Below are 24,052 nucleotides of genomic sequence, written 5' to 3' on the forward strand. Positions count from 1 at the left end.
GAGAGAGAATGAGAGACAGAGAGCACGAGAGGGAAGAGGGCAGAGGGAGAAGCAGACCCCCTGCTGAGCAGGGAGCCCGATGCGGGACTCGATCCCGGGACTCCAGGATCATGACCTGAGCCGAAGGCAGTCGCTTAACCAACTGAGCCACCCAGGCGCCCAAAGATTTATTTATTTTTATTTTTTTTATTTATTTGAGAGAGAATGAGAGACAGAGAGCACGAGAGGGAAGAGGGTCAGAGGGAGAAAGCAGACCCCCTGCCGAGCAGGGAGCCCGATGCGGGACTCGATCCCGGGACTCCAGGATCATGACCTGAGCCGAAGGCAGTCGCTTAACCAACTGAGCCACCCAGGCACTTGCTTTTACTCTTAAGATTGTTTTTTCATGCTGTCTGGCTGGCATGCCTTATAATTTTTTGTAGAAAATTGACATTTTGTATTGAGTAATAGGAACTAAAGTGAAAAGGTCATTAATGTGAGGATTTATGTTAATATGACTAGGAGTTGTGCTATATTTAATGTTTATTATAGCTCTGGGTGTCAGGAGCTTCAGATTCCCCTGGTGTCTTTGTTTTTGTCTCCCCTCTTAATCCTTAGGCTTTTCTAAGTACTTCTTGTCAGAGAGAAAGTCAGCCTCTTCCAGCTCTTTCATTTAGAACTCACTGTTGTTTTACCAAAGTCTTGGGGCACCTGAGTGGCTCAGTCGGTTAAATGTCTGCCTTCAGCTCAGGTCCTGATCTTGGGGTCCTGGGATTGAGCCCCACATCGGGCTCCCTGCTCAGCGGGGAGCCTACTTCTCTCTCTCCCTCTGCCTGCCACTCCCCCTGCTTGTGCTATCTCCCCTTCTGTCAAATAAATAAATAAAAACTTAAAAAAAAAAAAATCTCAGTCTTTTAGCAGGCCTGTGTCTTGGGACTGTGACCTTCCTAAGTGTTTCTCTGGTGTTACAGCTTTTTTGTTTTCCTCCCTTGTTAGGTGAGATAAGAAGGGTAGAGGGGACTGGAGCATGAGAAATATCCTTACCCCAGGTGAGACTAAGCTCAGGTAGTCTTTTACCCTGGAGAGTAGGCCTTTGTTATGGAAGGGTTCTGGGCAAATTTCAGAGTGATCACTCTTTCCCTCCCTCAAAATCTGGAGGGGATCTTTCTTGAATCTTCAGTATGAGAATCTGTTGGGGTTCCTGGAAGTAAAATCCAGGAAACGGTGGGTGTGCCTCAAGACTATACCCACAGGAGTTTCTCACTCTGCTACATTCAGTCACCAGCATTTCATTAAAATTCCCACTTAAGTGTTAACTACCAATTTATGGCTCTAGAAGCCTCACCTCCAGGTAAGTAGACCTCAACTGTGACTCTGAATTGATCTGTCTTTCCAGATTTGGGGTGGTGGTTTGCCCTGTAATTTTCGTTATCTGAAAGGTCCAAGAAAATTAGTTAATTTTCAGTTTGTTCAGCTTTTTCTTACAGGGATAGGGGTGATGACTTCCAAGCTCTTTACGTATGAGAAGTGAAACTTGACTTCCCCCATGTAATAAATTTACCTTTTCCATAAACAAATGGAGAATTGAAATATTCTTCTTTTGACTAAGTTCAATTTTTGCAATTGAAAATTATAAAAATGAACTTATATATATTATATGGGATTATATATAAAGTGGATACTTTTATTCTGTTTAAGAAAACCAAAACTTATATGTATTTTATTCATTTTGTAAATATTTATTGCATGATTATTACATATCAAGTACTCTGATTATATTCTGTACTATGTGATTGCAGGGATTCTCTGGTAAAAACCAATCTTTATTACATGGAACTTTATAAAGCACATCACTAAGGCTCAAGCTAGCAGTTATTTAACTAAAAACTAATTGGAAAAAATCTGTTTCACTTTATATTTGCACAAAGGGAAAATTTTCATTATTTGTGACATTTTGTTCAAGATCTCATGTAGTAATTTAGAGAGCTCAGGGATTTAAAGTAGTACAAAGAAGTCTGAGTTCTTCCTAATTTTCTTTAATCTAAATAAATCAAAGTTTTATTCTTTTGTCAGTATTCAATATTTAGAGATTTTTTAAATGCTACAAAATTACTACCCTGAGGAACGTTGGCAGGTAAAAATGTATTATTCTTCCTTAGGTATGATAATAAACAATGCGACTTTTACAAAGGGAAATGTAGTACACTCACATGAGCATTACTTTATTGGGCTTTGTATTTACTCAGTTTAAGTAGATTATGCATTTGTTTTTAAGACTTTTTTTAAAAGATTTATTTATTTTTGTGAGTGAGAGAGAGAGAGAGAGCACGTGCGTGCAAGCACGAGCGGGGGAATGTGGGGCAGAAGGAGAAGCAGACTCCTTGCTGAGCAGGGAGGCCAATGTGGGACTCGATCCCAGGACCCTGGGATCATGACCTGAGCCGAAGGCAGACGCTTAACCAACTGAGCCACCCAGGTGCCCTGTTTTTAAGACTTTTAAAATCAGAGGGTGAATATGAATAAACTCAGGTAGCAAATAAATAGACAATAGTGGTAGCTTTTCACTTCTCCAAACATTTAAGTATGTTAAAATGCAAGCACAAAATATGCTTGTGTATCTTTTTTTTCTGAAAAGTTTGAAGAATTTTGAAAACAAAATAAAAGAGAAAGATGGGAGGCAATGTGGTGAAATGGAAAGCTAAAAGGACAATGAGTTTAAAGACCTGGGCTCTCTGCCTGGTTATGCCACAAATTGTGTGACTTTGAGTTCATTTACCACCCCTCCACACCTTTTAAAATTTCATTTATAAATGAGAATGCTGGAGGTGCTAGGTCATTAGTAGGGGTCCTTTCAGCTCATCCATTTTATAATTGTACATCCCAGTCCACACCAAGTTTATAATTATGAAATTTATAAAATGTTTTTTAAGATATATCATTTTCCTATAAAATGTGCCTAAGTTTTCTTCCTGTATTTTTTTTATTCATTTTGTTTTTTGGAAGGATAAAAGAAGAACAAAAAATTTAAATACATTTTCCTGAGTATAATCACAAAGCTGTCCTTGGATAAATACTTGTTAATGGATTTATATTTAAGCCAGATGGATAGACACTGGGGTAGAGTTCTTGGGCCAGCAGAATAGACCACCTTCCCTCAGACTATAGCTACTCTTGTCCCACTTTCCTGTTTGTGATTTATATCTTAGAGCTACAGCCAGACCTATTCTTTTTTTTTTTTTTTTTAAAGATTCTATTTATTTATTTATTTGTCAGAGAGAGAGAGAGTGAGAGAGAGAGGCTGATAGAGGGAGATGCAGGCTCCTGCTGAGCAAGGAGCTCAATGAGGGACTTGATCCCAGGACCCAGGGATCATGACCTGAGCCGAAGGCAGATGCTTAACTGAATGAGCCACCCAGGCATCCCCAGACCTATTCTTTTAAAATTTGTATACACCAGATTGATTACTTACCGACTTTATCTGCCAAATCATGAGACAGGATCCAGGAAGGGTAAATTTTGATCTATCGAAAGATAAAAGATATATACATATATAAAATTGTGTATTTATATATATGTATATATGTTGTGTGTAGCGGGGTGTAGGGCAAGGTGCAGGACTTGTAACTTACAGATTTTGTAAGATCTAAAGAAAGGCAAAGCAGAACTATCAATTTTGTACAAAAAAATGAATTCCCTAATTTCTTCTTAGAACAGCATCTCAGAGTTGTTCCTTGAAATGGTAAGGTGTCTGGCAAATAACAAGTTCTCTAGTCATATGCTTTTAAGAAACTTTGCAGGCTATAACCCTTTCTTGAGATTCATAGTACACATTTGCATGTTAGCTTTATTGAACCAACATTCCCAAATGTGTCTGAATTTAGAACACCTTTATTGGAGTGTCTCATGGGATTTTGAAAAACACTTGCCCAGAGCAGTTTCTGATTACAATTATTACTATTTCTAGTAAGTATCCCCCAGAATAATTGAGATTGAATGTTTTTCTACTGAAGAATTTGGAGTGTTTCATGGTATTCATTACCGAAAAACTTAAGCTCCAAAATCTAATTTGAAGCAAATCTTTAAATATGCATTTCAGTTTCCCACTGTTTGCGTTTGGTAATGAAATGACATTATTTCGTATAAATGACATTTTGAATAGTACCATATTTTCAAAATTAATGAAATGATTTAATTTCTTTTTGTAGGTAAAATTAAGTTATAGTTCTGTAAGTTGAATACAACAGTACTTTTATTCTCTTTCTTATAGGCTAGTTAACATTCCAGTGAACTGAATGCACAGGAATCCTTTCTTTCCTTTTTTTTTTCTTCCCTAAACTATCTCTCTGCTTGCGGATTCTTATTCCCTTCTTCTTTCATAGTCCTATCCTTCTAAAATCACTTCTAGAAATCATGAGAACAATCTTTCTTTCCTCTTTGAACTTATAGGCTGTTAAGCACATCATCTAATATTTGACCCATTTTGCCTGGTATTTATGTATATGCCTTACCTCCATTCTCAGTTTGTGTGCTGCTTGAGTGCTGAAATAGGACACCTGCATCTTCTGTATGCCATGGCACTTAGCAAGATACTTGGACATTATTAGGTATGTATGAGCTATTTGCTAAACTAATAAATAAGTGAATGAATATTTTTTTTTTACCTCAGATTACCTAAGAAAAAGGTTAGAGTATACAAAAATTTATAAGGATAGAAGCAGTTCTGATTTTGAGCAGAGTAGGTTGCAAAAGATTCTTTTAAATTAATACTATAAAACAACCAATATATGGGTATTTTAAAATGTTGGTTTAATTTTAAAAGCTGTGGATATTAATACCATTATTATCTAACTCTTTAAATCTTTTCCCCAAATGTTGAAAGATATATAACTTTTTCTCTTTTCATCATAAATAGGTATAAACAATACTTTAAATGCTCTGTGGACTAAAGAATAAAATATGACCAAAAAAGTGAGCATGACTAACCATTAATAATACCATCTGTTGGTAGGCAAACAAACACACTTGTGCTCTAACCAATGGTATGTGTATCTACAAGTGTTCAAGTACATAGGGAGGACTTAGAAAACTTTTTCTGCCCAAGTAGGATTTTGTGCCAAAGAGATATAATAAAAAGGTAACAGGCAACAGAAACAAAGATCCAGTATTGTTGGATTTCAAGGTTTAAATTTTTGGTGTTTTGAACAAAAATGTAAAGTTATAAAATGGTTCAAAGATGGAGTAATAAAGTAACTTTACCAATGGAAATTTATCTTCACTATATCAGACTGTTAAAAAGTCTTGTACCCCAGGTGTTCATAACTATCAGTGAAACTTCTGGTGAAGTGCCTAAACAAAAGTGTTTTTAGGAGCCGTGTACATCCAAGTAATACTTTAATCCCTTCAGAGGATATATGTAGCCTAGAAAAAGCATTAGCAAATTCTATCTAGATAGCTTTGTAGGGATTGATTGAGAAGACTTCAGGTTGCTTTATTATTAGATCACAAGCAAAAATAAATAAGTAATAATAACAGTACTAGCATAGTTAGAGTTGAAGGACCATGTATCAAAAAGTAAACACACAAAATACAAAACCTGGGTTGAGGCCTGAATTTTAGGCATGCATAAATTAGTGACTTATTACTAGTTTATGTAAATTTACTTAGCTTTAGTGATAATGCTTATCTCCCAGCACTGGCATTTTTTTGACCATTTTAGACATTCTTAAGACTTTTTCTTAGAACAATTTTAAAGATGTTTTTATAAAACAAGAGGTTTTATGGGAGCATGACTTGGTGCTTTGATGAAATCCTTGAATCCATTTAGGCAGGTAAATAGAAAAGTCAACAATTAGTTCTTCTATGGAAATCTATAGCATTAGTTCTCAGAGTTTCTTATGTTGAACACTAGTACCTCAGGAGATTAATAAATGCTAAATAAGGAAATGAAGAAGCAGTTTGTAGAATCTACAAATACAGGAATCAGTGGATTGAATAAAAGGATTTATTTACTTTTCAAAGCTTTTCATATCCTAATGTGCATCATGGACCCTTAAGAGGCACATATAGTGGGTAGCACTTGCAAAGAATTGTTTGGCAATAGAACCACTCTTGCATCAAATGTCATGCAGTAGTATGGGACATACTTTCTAGAACATTGTCCTCTTGTTTCAAAGTGGGAAAAAAATGATGTGCACGTAGAATAATCTACCTTGTATTTGTCATAAAAAGTTGTACGTTAAAAAGATGCCATCAGGGGATGCCTGGGTGGCTCAGTCGGTTAAGCGTCTGCCTTCGGCTCAGGTCATGATCTCAGGGTCCTGGGATCGAGCCCCGCATCGGGTTCCCTGCTCAGCGAGGAGTCTGCTTCTCCCTCTGCCTGCCGCTACCCCTGCTTGTGCTCTCTCTCAATCTCTCTCTGTCAAATAAATAAATAAAATTTTTAAAAAAAAGATGCCATCAGAAAAGATACACACCTCTCTGTCATCGTGGAGTTTACATGTTAGTTTAGTAACTTTATAAAAAGCTGTCAAATATAAAAATTAATTGTACACAGTGATATATGCTAAAAAGAAAACAAATGGATAGTTGACATAGGTAGTCAGAAAGGACTCAAGGCCGGTAATATTTAAGATGCATGTAGACAGAAGGAGCTAGACTTTTAGAAGTGAGGTATTCATTCCATGAAGAAAGAATGACTTATGCAGCCTTTAAGGTGGGAAGAAACTTAGCATGGCTAGGTAGTAACATACCCAGGAAGGAACACATGCATATACTTGCATATACGTGTGCATACGTGTGGTTTTGTGGGGGTGAGTATAGCTTGGGGTTGTAGGCAGAAGCCAGATCATGCAGATCCTGGAGGCCAAAGTGAGGGAACTTGGATTTTATTCTATATACTCTGGGAAGCTTTTGCAGGGTTTTAAACAGTGAATTTTGTTACTTGATTTACAGTGTGAGAGGATCACTTTTCCTGCTCTGTGGTAGATTGATTGAAAGTGGGCAAAAGTGGAGCTCTGGAAGACCAGTTAGGCGGCTGTTGTAAATCCGGATGAAAGATGCAAGGGATGATGTGTTGTGAAATTTAAGGTAGAGTTTGATGCTTTCCAGTAGGAGAAAAGGGAGAAGTAGCAAATAAGGATGACCTTGATCTTTTTTTCCTCCTCTGCTCTGCTTTCCAGATAGCTTAAGTATTTATTTAGCAATGCTTTATGGCAAAGTATAAACTATATGAATTCAAATCTCTCTTGAGTTTGACTTTATTTGATATAATCTTGGAAGATTTCCAAAATGATTGACAGAGATAATATATAAAATCCCTTGGAGTCACGTCTCCCTTTTGCCAGTTCTATTCATCTTCTTTTGACACTTTAATTTATTTCAGCACACCCTTTTGCTTTGAATGAAACTCATTTGCTTTCACTTTAATTATGATACTCTTGTATAGGACATGCAAATGAAAACTAAACTGGTATTATGAGAAATAACTCTTTGGGCACAGATATGCCACCGTGGTATTCTCCGCAATAGCTGTTCTTATTACTGCCATTTATACTGAGCAGTTGTTTTTCCTCCTAAATTTAAATTTAAGTTGTGCTTCATACCACTTACGGGCTTTGAGTCTATGATAAAATAAAAAACAAAACTAAGTTATGGAGGAATCTCTTCCCAGTAGAATTCTTGTGCTATAAGGAAGTATCATGCAGATTAATTTTAACTTCACTTATTCACATTTAAGCTACATGTACTTTTATATTTGCTAACTTCCATCTAAATGAAAATTACAAAGAAAATAGAGAGTTTTGTTTGGTATTTGCTCCGTTTGCATTTGTGAAATGATTTTCATCGAAACTCTATGCTTAGAAACATTTGAGTTTTCTAAGATTGTTCAGTGAATACACCAGTATGTAAGTGTTGTTAAGTATCAGTTAATAGCAGGTAATGTATTTTTACTTTTGGAGATGGGCTGTGAAGAAGAGATACCTAACAATGAAGATTATTAAACTTTAGATAGTATTAGTAAGATCATAGATTGCTTTAAAAATAGAGTTATGGAATATATATATGCAAATAAAAGATATCATAGCTCAGTTTCTTTTTCTTATAGGTCACAGAGACATTTGCCTTACAGATAGGCTCTTAAATTGTCTATTTTTGAGGGAGGAAAAAATTATGTGCTTTAGCATCCTTATTGTAGTTTCATGTTTAATAGAAAACAAATTATGGAATATCTAATTCAAGGAGAAATAGTTATGTGTTCTTGGGATGATGAAAAATAACACCACCAATAAAAATAATAATCACTAATACTATTAAGGACTTAAAGCAGTTTTTCAAAGGGCTCTGTATGCATTGTATCAGTTAATCCTTCCACTAATTCTATGAGATAGCCAGTATTTTTATCCCCATTTTGTAATGAGAGGACTGAGCCACAAAGAGTTGACAGATAATAATTAGTATAAAAGAGAATCAAGCTTAGGTAGTAACAATCTAAAGTCCATTCTATATACTGTATTGCTGCCCTATCAGTAAAGGAAAAATGAAGGATTATATACTTATGCATAGAGAAAGGTTTCAAATATATCTCACTCAGGATAAAATTAAAGCCTGCATTTATAAGAACAATTATTATATAGTATAGGAAATGTCACATAAATGTTGGTTGGTGACAGAATGTTTTTACTATGAGAAAGCTTTAATTATAATTGTAGTAATATAATAATAAAGTATAAGGAAAATAAGTACCAGAAATAATTTATAATACTTCTTAACTATAAAAGTGAGAAATTGCTTTTATTTTTTTTTAATTTATTTATTTATTTATTTATTTATTTGAGAGAGAGAGAATGAGAGACAGAGAGCATGAGAGGGAGGAGGGTCACAGGGAGAAGCAGACTCCCTGCCGAGCAGGGAGCCCGATGCGGGACTCGATCCCGGGACTCCAGGATCATGACCTGAGCCGAAGGCAGTCGCTTAACCAACTGAGCCACCCAGGCGCCCCTAAAAGTGAGAAATTGCTTTTATGGCAAGCTTTTAAAAAATGGGCCAGTAAAATATTCTTAATTGTATATTGCAGTAACTTGTGAAAATCAAGTATAATCTAGCAAAAAACCTACAAATAACACAATAGAAAATTCAATTAGAGAGACAAAGAACACCACATAGCCTACTTATATTTAGTTAATATTATGTGGAGTAAACTGTTTGAGAATGAAGGATTTGAGGTAATGATTCAAATGAGTACAATTTCAAGTTCAAAAAAATGGCTACAAATAGAATTAGGGAAAACTTTGATAATATTTGCAGATGACGCATGGCAAATAAGGAAACAATTTGAGAATATAGTAAAACTAATTGCTTTGAACTCAACTACAGTCAACCCTTGATTAACTGGCATAATTGGAGTGATGAATAGATTGAAAGGAAACCGCAGATTACCCAGAATTGTGGGTAAAACAAAACTACAAAACTAGTAAGAATATGACACAAAATAAAATTATTAGTAAACCAGTATTTCAGAACACAGTCCACAGATATTATCCAAAAGTGTAAAAGTAATACAAGTACTTTGATTTAAGGCCACATAAATTGTCTGTTGAAAAATAATGGGCTGTTAAACAACTTCTTAGCAAAGATCCCTTGTATTCATGAGACCTGAATTGAGCAGACACATGTCTCCTTTCTCTTCCATTGCTTACCCTTACCTAGGTTCAACTGAAGTCCTTGCACTTTAATATTAGAATATACCACAGCACTGCTGTATGGGCTGAGGAACGGGGAGGGCCTCGTCTGTGAGGATATCTTGGAGGGCTCTGTACCGTCTCTTAGTTACTATAAAATATCTTTTGGTATCTAGATGTTTTATTGATTTATAGTAATTTTAATTTCTTCACAAATACACTCTCTATGGTTAATTATAACTTTAGTTATCTTCTACCAGATAATCAAGAGTTGAGTGGCCTCCCAAACAGGTAGTCATTTAAATAATCTCTAGAGGAAATTTACCTTTGCTTTGCTTCTATAAAATTTTCACATAAACTAATTGTGAATAAATGATATTTGGTAAGACTCTGGGAATAATGTTTCATTTGCTTCAGAAAACAAAAGCTTTTAAGTTTCTTTTTAAAGACACTCTGAAATTGGTTGTTATGAGATAGCTACCTAAAAATATTTCTTAAATTGAGTTACTGAACAGAAGATGAATTTCTGAATTAAAAGCAAATAAGCATAGAAACAAACTAATTTTACCTCTGTCATATTTTAGGAAGATTTTGTAGTGATGCGGGGGGGGGGGGGGGGGGGAGGAAACCTTAATGATCATTTTGCAACCAAGAAAACTATTACAGTGAGTTGACCAAGGCCTCCTGGTACCAACTCCCTAAAACTGAGTCTAGAAGTTGGATTTCTTAATGTGCCTTTTTATGTTATTTAATGTTCCATTTGCAGCTCCCAAATTAACTTTTTTTATGATAGGCTTCATTTTTTAGAATAGTTTTAGATTTACAGAAAACTTGAAAAGATAATAGTGATTCCATATATATCACCCTTTCTCTATTATTCACATCTTCTGTTAGTGTGGTACATTCATTATAGTTAATAACCAGTAGCAATACCTTATAAGTACATTATTTACTCAGATAGTTAGTCTTCAGTTCTAAAATAAATTAATTTTACAGGCTGCTTATTAGTGTTCTTGGGTAAGGAGGAAAAAAGTCTTTGTTCTGTGTTAAAATAAGCTTAAGAAATGCTAAGTTAAACAAAGTTCGACATATTCCCAGCCTGAAGAATTCAGAGTCCTAATGGGTATGTAACTGGAATCTCTGAGTGGAGTTAGGAATGTGTCGTATTTTCCAAAATAATTGGATAACTGAACATTTCAAAGGACTTATATTCTGAGGGAACACCCTTTGGAAAATTCTGCCCTACACTATGGCCTATCACATAATTTAGTATAGATCTGAAAGTGTTAAAACTCAGTTTCATTAGAATTCATCTCTGGAAGTATGGCTGAGAAATTGATAACAGTGCTTTTAGTTCCTAGAGGTAATATTGGCTAAGGGTGTATGGATGAAGGGAAGATCTATTTCTTGTGTATTGTTTCGTACTTTTAAAAATTTTGTGTCAAATACATGTATGAACCTATTCAAAAACTAACAGAATGGTATAAATTGAAATACTCTGTAATTCATTCTATCCTGGAAACAAAATATTGACTGTATAAATATGGATTTTGCTACCATAACTGTTATGGTATATGTCCATAGTGATAAAACATTGTTGCTAACTAAAATCATACACATATAACCTATCCTCGAATATGAGTTGATAAATTGTTTAATGTAAAACTATCAGTATAAGAATATTTTAGAAAATAACCAATACAAGGTGTTCTTAGTAAAGGACATAGTAAGAAATCAGAAAATTATACTCAGAAGACATGCATGTCTATAATTTAATAGAATGAATAATGTAGTATGCCTGATTGATTATAGTTTGGGGCTTAATATAAATAATATGTTTTTAAAAGTTGGTTATTGTGGAGAAATTAACCCAAATTTGCCAAAGAACATCAAAGTAAGTAAGGGTTCATTAAACAATATGTTTTACAATGAGAGATTCATCATAATTTAGCTTCAGTACAAAAAGCAACTTCCTCAGCTATTTCATTGGGAAATGTCTGTCCAAATAAAATTGTAGAATACTTGGCTAGAGGAGCCTCTACTATAGCATTTTATTCTGATCTACAAAAATCAAATAATAACCTACTGTTACTTCTTTCTTTTCCACATATTTATATTGTCATTACCAGTATCATCGTTATCATTGTTTTACCTGTACAATAGTCTTGGAAAGTATGTAGTATGGATTTATTGTTGATGCCACTTTATAAAACAGAGGATGGACACAGCAGCCAAGAGGCATTTCCTAGGTTACTCAGGGCACCGTCAGCTCCAGTCTCCTGACCCAGCTCTTTGGTACCTTCTCTGAATATTATGATCCCTGACTGTAGCTGCAGCTTAATTATACAAAGCCTCAATAATAAGAAATTCAAGCAGAATTAATTAAAAGAGAGATGATATTAAGTATTTTTTTAAATAACAGTGTCTAAGGAATTTCACAATCTCTTCAGAATCATAGCACAACGAGAACTGATTCTCAGAATGATCACCCAAAGGAGATGTTAAATTTTGATCTGCAGCCTCTGTTAATTAAGTCAGGAAAATGGAAGATTGTATTTTGCGGAATTTTTCAAGTGGCATCGTTTTCATGAGTGCTCAACTACCGAGAAGCTGAATCAAAACCAATTTTACCAATTCATACCGATTTTATCCCTAAACATTCCAGTGCATTTTCTCCTGAAGATTGCAGATTCCTCGAATGCAGAAACCATGTGGACCTCATCAAGTGCTGTCATGATACCTATATGGGTGGAGATATATATATATCTATATCTCTCTATATATCTATATATATATAAATATTCATGAGGATTAAGAAGCAGGAAAATGAGTAGTTATTAAAAACCATAGAATTTGTCATCACATTAAAATTTATTCAAGATTAATTAGTCAACTCTATGTTCATCTCATTTTAGATATGGAAAGGAAAACATTTCAGTACATGAAATCACAGATCATTATTGAATTCCCATGTTAGACTTGATAGTTATGTTTTAAAGCAGGGGCAAACTTAATAAAAAACCTTTCAAGTAATCAGGGAAATCTCTTAAGATTATGGACTCTTAAGATTGACTTTTCAAGGGCCAAATGATTAAGACTTTGTGTTAACAAGAATAATTATATAATCAACAGGGAGTGTCAGTATCATAGAAATGGTTTAATATAGTTCCCAGCCATTGTCATTTGATACTTTCCATAGTTCAGGATTTTCAAATTAAGTAAGCAGTACATGGCATGATGGACTGTGGACGATGGGAACAAAGCCACTGTGGCGATATCCCTCCCAACTCTGTCAAAGGACTGATTAGGCAACAGCAGTCTGCATCACTGAAGTGCTTCAGTTGGGGCAGTGTCTCTATTAGAGGCTGGAAACCCTGACTCATCTTTGTGGCTTCTTTTCTTCCTTCGTGAGGCACAAAATACAGAACAGAGAACAGAATATACCAAAAAAGGCAGGGGGAGGGGGAAGGAAGAGGGAAATTTTGTTAAGTCTCTAAAATATTTCAATGTTTCATTCTTTGGTCAGATCATATTTTTGTGGGAGTAAGTAGTCAGAATTGCTTGTATTTGGGATTCCAGGCTTTTACTGTGCCAGAGGGAGGGGGGCACGCTTACCGTTGTTCCTTCTTGCCTGGTATGTGTTCCAGCCTCGCTCTGGCCAAATATTGAAAAGAGGAATGTGTACTGATTTATTCTAAAAAGTAGTTATACATTGTTTCTGCCAGCTGTTTGGGGCTTGGGGGCAGGTGAGGAGTTGTAGAGAATAGATGCTATTTCTTCTACCTGTGGCCCTTCCACAGCAATTTTAAAAGATTTTACAATGTATTCAACACTCAGGGGCTACCAGCTTTCTCTAATGTAGACCCTGAATACATCTGAAGAATTTAGCTGAGTGATGAACAAATGCCCCAAATCTATACTTGTAAGGCAAAATAGGATATATGTGTTAGGAAAACTATAAAGGGAGTGTTTTCAGTTGTTTTAAGAGAATCCTAAGCAGAGTGTCATGCACTGGGGTGGAGGGTATATTCAGTCATGACTACCAGGAAGCTTTATACCAAAATGGTAAAGGGCTGGATTTATGAATGGTGGAGGCAAGGCAGAATCCTAACAGAGAATGACAGATTCAGAAGTCCAGAAATAGGAAAACACAAACTGTGTGTAAGGAGCAGAAAGCAGTTCTTTTTTAGTTGTAGTGTAGGACATTGTGGGAAGGTTGAAGAGAGAGTGCTTCAAAAGTAGGGTGAAAGCCAGGAGGCATTTTGTGGTTATGTATACAACTTTCTACTATATGACGCACTGTATAAGATTAGCTGTCTAGAACGATATGAAATTCCAGATAGAAAATTCTAGATCAGATAACTTAGAGTTAATACTGAATAATTGAACCCTATATTTTAACTTTTATGAAGGAAGTCTTTATGAAGCATGTGGTATACTCTGTGTCTTACTAAAGTGTATTGTGTATTCCCCTTTTTCCAACTCTATTTCATGAAGCCTGAAAAATTTGTCAAATATACTTTGGAGGACCAAGGGAGCTGGTGGTAAATAAGAGGATCTTCCTCCCACCTCTTCTCCCTCATTCCTGCAGCAGTTCAACATTTTACTATTTTTGTTTGTTAGATGATACCTACAAGATTTCATTTAAAGAAGGAGTTTCACCAGTAAAATGAATTTGGGTCCAGTGAGAAAGTCTTGTGTAGTTGTATTACTGAGAAAGCATTAACTCATTGTAGCAGTCCATTTTTTTTAATATAATAGACATAAACATCGTGGGTAGATGAATGGATAGTAGCATAGGCATAGGGTGTGAGATATTTGAATGAAAAATATGTATGTGGGACCAAGCTAATACCATGTAGAAATTGGCCTACTTTTAACCATTTCTATTTTGGAGAATATAAAAATCTTGTTTAATACATAGATATAGGCAAAGTAGTTCCCTGGTTTCCTTAGAAAGGTCAATGCTAAAAGTCCTCCACACTTTTTTTTTTGAAGATTTTATTGATTTTAGGAGCACCTGGGTGGCTCAGTTGTTAAGCATCTGCCTTCGGCTCAAGTCATGATCCCAGGGTCCCCTCTCTCGCTGTGTCTCTCTCTGTCAAATAAATAAATAAAATCTTTTAAAAAAAAGATTTTATTTATTTGTCAGAGAGAGAGAGCTACAGAGCACAAGCTGGGGAGCGGCAGAGGGAGAGGGAGAAGCAGGCTCCCCGCTGAGCAGAGAGCCCGATGCGGGGCTCGATCCCAGGACCCTGGGATCATGACCTGAGCCGAAGGCAGACTCTTAACCAGCTGAGCCACCCAGGTGTCCCAGTCCTCCACACTTTTAAATGTATTTTTTGTCCTTAATTCAAAAGCTCTCTTTGAGAATATTTACCTTTATGTTCTAAGAAAATGTAAGTACTTGTAATATTTGGGACATTCTTTACCTAATAGGAGAAGAGTCTTATTAAATATGTATCTCCATAACTTAAAATAGCAGTAAGTGCATTCCTAGTTGTTGTTTTTTTAATGAAATGTTTCAAACTAATAGGAACTTTTTTATATACCATCTATTGTCATTTCTCCGCAATCAATGACTGATTAAAGTACAAAGTGAAAACACAGCAATTAATAAAAATTTCAAAACTAACTTTTTGTGTTATAAGAAGTTTAGTCATATTCTGGAGATAGGAGACACATTCTAATATATAAATGTATCAGGTCAAATATGTCAAACTTAAACTATGTCATATGCCAATTCCTTGAGCTTAGTAGTATGAATTTTCTTTATGGTATATCAGGAATGGCAAGTAATTAGCTGTGAATGAAGAATAGAGTTTCTGACCTCTGGGAGCTTACATTTCTGACAGGGATAAAGATGTGGTCATATGTGAAGAAAACTGCACATCGTCATAAATATTATAGTGGTAAAGGCAGCACTACAGGATTTCCCTGAAGGGATGGGGGAAGATTTTAAGAAGTGGGAAGGATTTTTGTTGGTGGCTGCAGTAATGAGTGAGGATTACAGCTGTGTGGAGAGGAAGGAGGAGGCCATTCTACCTACATGAGCAAGATAAGCAAAGACAGGGAGGCAGATTGGTCACTAGTTGAGATTTGATTGGCTCTAAGCAGGAAGCTTAGGAGAGCAGCAAGAAGAGCTAAATAGGAAGGACAGGCTAGATGTGGGGAAGGCGATAAAGAAAAACTCCTCCTAGCAGCGCTGAAAGTTTCATTATTTGTTGTCACATTTTCACATTTATTCTATGTACCGTTTTTGTGGCCGGCAGAGTAATGCCTCCCCCTGTGCCCCCGTCCAAAGATGTCAACTTCCTACTGCCTGGAACCTGTGACTATATTACCCCCATATGGTGACAGGTGAAAGAGGAAGGTGTTGTGTGGTAGGCTGAAAAACAGTTCCTAAAGATATATCTAGGTCCTAATCTTTGGATCCTCTGAATGTTGCCACTTATGGCAAATAGATTTTATAGCTCTGATTAAATTAAGGATACTGAGATGCAGAAATTATCCTGGATTACCTAGATGAGCCCTGTATGCAGTTGCAAGTGTTCTTATTAGAAGGAGGAAGAGGCTATGTGATAAAACAGAGAGAGAAGATGCTAAGCTGTTGACTTTGACCATACAGGAAGGGGACACGAGTCAAGGACTGAAAGAAAAGTAACTATAGACACTGAAAAAAGCAAGGGAATAGATATATTCTAGAGGTTCTGGAGGGAAAATAGCCCTGCGATCACCTTGTCTTGAGCCCCTTAAGACTCATTTCAGACTTGTGGTCTCCAGAAATGTAAGAGGATAAATTTCTGTTGTGTAAGGCACCAAGTTTGTTGTAATTAGCCACAGAAGATTAATACACGTAAGGCATTAGGTGCTCATAAAGTCATTGGAAAGCCTTGCCTGGGCTATAGTGGGCTTCTAAGAGTGATTAACCTTAGGGGGCTATCAGAACACAAGAAGCTACTACCATAACTCTAGTACAGTTGCTAGGAAACTCTTCTGCATGACAGCCTCAAAATTGATGAATGACCATAGGAATATGTCTTCTGGTCATCACCTCTACTGGGACAACTGCCTCTTGACACACAGAAAGCTGAAAAATGGGCACAGGACTCTGCTCCAGAAAAGCCTGTTAGACTCCAGTAAGATTTTGCTGCCGGAGAAGGAGAGGAAAACAGTACAATGAGTCAAGAAGATATCCTTTGCTGCATTTTCACTTTCCAGATACCTCAACAGTTTCACAGAACAGACTGGGAAATAAGAGGTTTTAGCTCTCCAGTTTTTACAGTAGTAAAAATTTAACCCAGAAAGATGAGCAGAAAAATCTACAGAATTTACCACAAAGGGTTTGAGGTTATTTATAGACCATTCTAGGCTCCATCATTCCCTGTGTTTTTATAGAATTATATTCCAAGCAGTATGAATTAATAAAATAAAGTCAGTTAATGCAACAACTTGGATAGAACACCTGTTGTTTTTGGGAGCATCATATAAGGTCAAGAGGGGATAATGCTAAAGAAAGGAAAAACTAGGCCCTTGCTCTTACAGAGAATATGCGCTTGATGCAAAATGGAACTGCTACCTACATATGGTTAATATAGGATAAAGTATGTTCAGAAGTTCTGAGTGATAAAAATAAGTTGGAAATGAATTCAGAGTCTTCATTTGGGAGGAGAGTTTGGACAGCAGAGACTGTTTCTCTGAGCAGAGTAGAAAAGGCATTTCTGGATGATGGAGGACGAAGCTTTTGTGCAGGTGGCGGCAGGAGGGATTATAGTCGAATGAGTGATTCTGGGTGGTTGGTACACGAGTCCGTGTGGAGAAGTTTCAGGAGGGAAAGGCTGATGTAGTTGCTAAGTAGCCAGGAGGCTCAAACTGAGGAACTAATTTTTCTTAGTAAAGTTGTTATGACTTAGAAAGATCATTGGGATAAGCTGTGAGAAAGGAAGTTAGGAAACAACACTCGCAGTGTTTATTTCACGAGGCTGCAATGGCATCCGAAGGGCAAAGGGCAACGCTTTTGGCAACTGCTGATGAGGTTTGACCGAAAAGAGACCATGCTGCAGATATACATGCAGTTCTCCTTCTTGTCTTTTTAAAGTACAATTACTATATGGAGATGGTTTAACAAGGCAGTACAGTAAAGTATAAAATAAAAAGTAAAAACCTCTCATACTCCACTTCACCTCTAAAGGTTACTGCTATTAACTGGTTCTTACGTGTCCTTTTGGAAAGCCTTTCTCATGTACAAAATGGAATCTTGGCGTGGGTATGGTACTTAACCCGTCCATTGAGTCCTTTTAATGCCAACACATTGAGCTCTAACCCATTCTTGGTAATGGCTCCACTGTATCTCCTTGTGCAGCTTTCCTGTGATACATGCAGCCAGTCTAATCCTGCAGGACTTTTATGCTGAACTTTTCACCTGTCTGCCCATCTACCTTTCTGAGCTCATCTGCTTTTCTCTCTGTGCTCACTCTGCTCCGGCCACACCAGACTCCTGCATATTCTGCAAACACATGAGTAGTAGTCCTGCTTCTGCACGAGCATTCCTCTGCCTAGAATGCTCTTCCTTTAGGTATAAGCTTGCTCCCTTCTTCCACACCTTAGCTCACATTTTGATTTCTGGGTAAGACCGTCTTTGATCACACTGTTTAATACTGTAAACCCATCCTACTCCCATTCTGCTTCCTTTTCAGATTTTTCTTCATGTAACACTTTACTGTCTAAAATATTATATACCGATTTATTTTCTCTTTTTTTTACTGAGATATGTTTCATAAAGATAGCAATTTTTGTGTTATTTAATTGTTACAAATACCTTTTTGAGTAGAGAATTGCTAGATATCTTATGTCCAGACAAGAATATTGTCTTAAACAAAATCTTATTCCCCTTTAATATTATTTATTGTTTAATCACATCCATGCTCTAGATATTTCCCTTTTGATTCTCAAATATCCTCTAAAACTGTAGACTTCCCTTTAGTAAATGTTACTTAAATGTATATTCCTTTAAAAAGCATAATCATAGGGGCCCCTTCCTGGCTCAGTCAGGAGGGTATGTGACCCTTGATCTCGGGGTTGTGAGTTCAAGCCCTATGTTTGGTGTAGAGATTACTTAAAAAAATAAAACTTTTAAAAAAGGGGGAAAAAGCATAATTATAGCACATGGTAGATACCAGTTTAAAAAAATCCTACCTCTTGTTCTGATAACTGGATAAAATTAATGTAGTCCTCTACTTTGATAATTATTCTTGAACCCCAGTTTTTGGTAATTCATAGCCTAGTGAGAGAAAATCATTTGATTGCACAAAAAAGTTCTAGTTGTAACTGAAATTGTTATGTACGGTATTGTAGATTCTCTGTATCCAAAGTGGAAAGAAATAGTTATCTTAATGATGTACATGATAACAGCTTTCAATAGACAGTGTTGTTCCAGTATTCAGTAAATAATAGTTTTGAGCATTAAGACTGCAATAAATCCGTATCACTTTCACTTCAATTTTTTATAGTTGCAAAAATTTGCCACAAATTTCATCAGGTATCTTGGAGTGACATAGCAGAATGCATCAAGGAAATCTCTAACCTTTTTGACAATAAGTGTTTTCAGAGCTTCTAGATTCCTCCCCTTCATGGAAACATTTATGTTATTAATATGAAAAAAACTTAAATTATTTTCTTGGTAGCTTTGTATATTCTATTAAGCCACAGCAAATGTAAATAAATATGTTAACTTTTATTTTTCACATTGGTGTCAATCTTAAGTACACTTTGGAGAACGAACATACAAATAAGTTGATATCTCATAAAATAAAGTATGAGATGAGTTAGATCTGTCTACCTTACAGGCACAGGTATGAAGGGCTTATTTCATAGAATTAATTGGAACTGTAGAATACAGATAGGAACATAATATAATTGCAGAGATATAGTGTTCCCCAAAGAACGACCTGTACCAAGCCATTTATCATTCATGATCAAGATGCAAAGAAGTTGTAATGTGTTGTGATACCGTCCCTTAGTACCCATGATTAAGTCACACGAAAATGGCACAAAGACCAAGAAAACAGCTAGACATTCACCAGAGGCATTTATATTTAGTCTTTGAGAGATCCAGTTGATTTCCGTGAATTAGTGAATATTTCATTATCTAGTATTCTGTGATTTTTAAATAAAACCACCCTTTTAAAGATAGTAATTGCAAATACGTGAGTTATATTTTTAATTGGAAAAATAATAAGCTTGTACTGGTAAGCTATTTCTTATTATATGTTCTGTGCTTTTACACTTAACAGTTACTTAATTGTAAATTGTGCTGGCTGCAGAATTTTTTCTTATTTGATGTCTTTGTAATTTTTTAATATTGTTAGGTGTTAAATGGGAACCTAATTATAAAATAAATGTATTCAATATATATGGCCACTAAAAACATTACTATTAGCCTATTAAAGCCTCTGGTCAGTTTTTCTCAGTACTGAATTCTAATAAACACTGTATACAAACTCACAATTTTTTATGAATTTATATGCAATTATAACCTCAGTGAAATTATGTATATATTTGTTTATCAACAATTATATAGCTTCTGTTCTGTGCCAGGTCATATACCAAGGACTGAAGGTTTCAACGTGAATAAGATACTTCTTCCTCACTGAGTGTGGTGGCCTTAATAATTGCCCCCTGAGAGGTCCACATCCTAATCTCTGGAATATGTGAATGGTACCATATATGGTAAAGACTTTATAGATGTGATCAAGTTAAGCATCTTGAGAATGTCCTGGGATTATCTGGGAGTGTTGAGGTGGATCCACATGCATTTATATGTATCCTTACAAGGTGTAGGTGTAGGGAGATTTGACACAGATGCAAGAGAAGACAGTGTGATAATGGAGGCAGCAACTGAAGTGTTATGACTGCCAGCCAGGGAGTATGGCCGTCACCAGGAACTGGAAGAGGCAAGGAACAGATTCTCCCTTAGTGGATAGAGAGGGAGCCGAGCCCTGCCAGCCCCTTGATTTTGGCGCAGTTAAACTGATTTCAGACCTTCAGACTCCAGAACTATGAGAACATAAATGTGTGTTGTTTTTAATCGCCACGTTTGTGGTAATTCATTGCGGCAGTCACAGGGAGTGAATATCCTGGGGTACTCAACATTTAGTGAAAGAGACAAACACAAAAACTAATAATGATGCTGCAGGGAAAACCCTAGCAAAGGTCTACAGGAAAGGAAGTGGGAGTACAGGGCTGGGGCATTAGCTCTGGCAGATCAGGTTCTTTAAAGCTACTTAGAAGGTGTGAACTGAGGCTTGAAGTAAAAAATAAGAGTTTTTCAAACAAAGAATAGAGTGCAAAAATGCAGAAACAAAAAAAGTGTGGTGAGTTTTATAATACAAAACTATACTTTGAAATGTATATTTCATTTCAGGAACTCTTAAGCCCTAAGATAATTTTCATGGATTTTTAAAATTTTGATTCATTATGTTTATCAAAGAAGACTGCAAAGCATAAATAAGTCACAGCAATGAAAAAGTACAGCCTAAGGGAATATAGTCAATAATTCTGTAATAATTTTGTTGGGTGACAGATGGTTACTACACTTAAAATAGTGAGCATTGTGTTTGTAATTGTTAAATCACTATGTTGTACAGCTGAACCTAATATATGTCCGCTATACTTCAATTAAAAAATTTCAATTTTTTATTTTATTTATTTTTTAAGATTTTATTTATTTATTTGACAGAGAGAGAGAGACACAGCGAGACAGGGAACACAAGGAGGGGGAGTGGGAGAAGGAGAAGCAGGCTTCCCGCAGAGCAGGGAGCCCAATGCGGGGCTCGATCCCAGGACCCTGGGATCATGACGTGAGCCGAAGGCAGATGCTTAACGACTGAGCCACCCAGGTGCCCCCAAAAATTTCAATTTTTTAAATAATAAAAGTTTTCGAGGAAAAGAGTAGTGTAAGGCTATGAAGCATTCTTGGAAAGAGTAATATCATCTATACTACAAGTAATAAAAATATTCTACTGTTACAAAAGTAAAGAATAATTTATAATTTCATAACATTTCCAGTAGCTGAGGGTTTTAGAGAAGTTATTACCTGGAAGTTTTGATTAGAAGATCTCAGCAGTGCCATAGATTAATCAGTTGGGGAGAGAGAGTTAATTTATACTAGTTAGACAAATAATTGCCAACCCCTCAAATCATAATAAAAACAAGGCAACAGTTTTTTTTTTTAAAGATTTTATTTATTTATTTGACAGAGAGAGAGATAGCGAGAGCAGGAACACAAGCAGGGGGAGTGGGAGAGGGAGAAGCAGGCTTCCCGCCGAGCAGGGAGCCCGATGTGGGACTCGATCCCAGGACCCTGGGATCATGACCTGAGCCGAAGGCAGACGTTTAATGACTGAGCCACCCAGGCGCCCCAAGGCAACAGTTTTAATAAAAATATTTCTCTTCTCTTTTTCCATTTTATTTGGATTAGTAAGAACTTTGCCTAAAAGTTTTTGGCCAAGTGAAAAACATAGAGACGTTATTTCTCTGTGTTCTCTTGTCAAAATTAAACAGTAGATGTAGTGAGGTTAGCTGAACAAAACATCTGATACTGTGTTGGGGACCCCTAGCAATTTTGCAGACTGGACAGAATTTGGATGAGTTCTGATATCTATTTTCAAAATTGTTATAAATACTTGAGGAAAAATGGTAAAGAAGAGATGTTACAAACCAAATGGCGATTTACTATGACGTGTATCAGGTATCAGTGATTTGGCTATGAGAACAAAGAGGGGAAGACAAATAAATTAAAATATAAAGGACAATTCGATTATCCAGGGATGACAAGAAAAGTAGAAGTAAAAAGGCAGCTATCGATTTTAGTTCTTTTCCCAGAGCCAAGAGACTAGATTAACTCATCACTAGATACTGAGAATTTCATTCCCACACCCTTCACAGCATTAGGCATTATCATACTTTTCAGTTTTGTAGGAAAGAGGCCAAATACGGCATTTCCCAAAGCAGCAGGGAATAAAAATTTTTAATTGATGTTTTAGCCATATTCATTAGGCTTCCTGTGGAGGCCCAACACTTGCTCCCCTCCTCAGCATCTCCAGCTCACCTGAGAGCCATGGAACTCACAGCCCCTTCCCAGACCTTCCTGGCTTCTGGCCCAAACATGGTACATTGAGCTAGGTCTACGCTCCAGTTAAAAACAGGCTTGCAAACAAAGCCAGTCAGGGAGGTCTCACTTCACGTATTATTTTGGCAGAGGGTTTTCTGGGATAATTGCCTCCAATCCAGTCTAAAAAACTTTGCTATTAATGCAAATAGACGTGGAACTGAAAGGGAGATTCGAATTCATTTGGACAGATGGCAATATTCTGTTTGTTTGTTTTTATGAGTGGTCCAAGAGCGCTTTCCTGTTGATAAAACTTTAAAAAATATTTTATTCATGAGCACAGTAATTATGCTTAAATGATGGATGGCACATAGTTGAGGCAGTTCTCTGTCTCATTATTCCTATAAGCATTGTTTCTTTTTTCCCCAGTATATATCACTGGGATACCTATAAAAATAATTGATACAGTAGTATGGTAACCCATAGGAACAATACATATATAATATTCACTTACAGAAAGGTGTATTTATTTATTTATTTTTAAAGATTTTATTTATTTATTTGACAGGCAGAGAGAGCACAAGCAGGGGGAGTGGCAGGCAGAGGGAGAGGGAGAAGCAGTCTCCCCACTGAGCAAGGAGTCGGATGCAGGGCTTGATCTCAGGACCCTGGGATCATGACCTAATCCAAAGGCAGATGCTTAACCGACTGAGCCACCCAGGTACCCCAGAAAGATTTCTTTTAAATATTTAACTATTTGTTCTTGTATTTTACTGTAAAACAAAAGATTTCTGTATCCTAAAAATATGTGTATCTCTTAGTTTTCTAATCAGATATCCAAATATTGATAATGTCATCTGTATACAGAGATGTATACCTTACCATTAATTTTCAAGGGTGTTTTTTTGTTTTGTTTTTAAGATTTATTTATTTGAGAGCAAGTGTGAGCATGGGGAGGGGCAGAGGGACGGGGTGAGAGAAACTTTTGCAGACTTTGCACTGAGCTTGGAACCCAATGCAGGGTTCGATCACACAACCCAACAATCATGACCTGAGCTGAAACTGAGTCAGTTGCTTAACTGACTGAGCCACCCAGGTGCCCCAAGATTTTGTTTTGTTTTGTTTTAATATATATATAAGCTGTATCCACTGGCTACTTTGTCAACAAAAAATATAATCCTGTGCTGTCACTATCCATGCCAGCCTAAGCCTGGGAAGTTCAATCATTCCGAAATTTATTTGGTCTGCCAGTCTCTAGATAATGAATTACTTCTTTTTGTCACCCCTG

General features: G+C 36.3%; 1 protein-coding gene across 3 annotated transcripts in view; it reads left to right on the forward strand.

Annotated features, from left to right (window-relative positions):
- Positions 1-24,052, forward strand: part of XRCC4 (X-ray repair cross complementing 4) — a 229,523-nt gene that overhangs the window by 177,207 nt on the left and 28,264 nt on the right. Inside the window, exon 8 of one of the 3 annotated variants that reach the window (XM_044916783.1) lies at positions 15,139-15,144. The exons of the other annotated variants lie outside the window; for them this stretch is intronic. Coding sequence (XP_044772718.1) covers positions 15,139-15,144 — 6 coding nt within the window. The remainder of the gene's footprint in view (positions 1-15,138; positions 15,145-24,052) is intronic. 3 annotated transcript variants of the gene reach the window in all.

Source organism: Neomonachus schauinslandi, chromosome 7 (assembly GCF_002201575.2).
Source record: "Neomonachus schauinslandi chromosome 7, ASM220157v2, whole genome shotgun sequence".
In the NCBI taxonomy this organism is placed as follows: domain Eukaryota; kingdom Metazoa; phylum Chordata; class Mammalia; order Carnivora; family Phocidae; genus Neomonachus; species Neomonachus schauinslandi.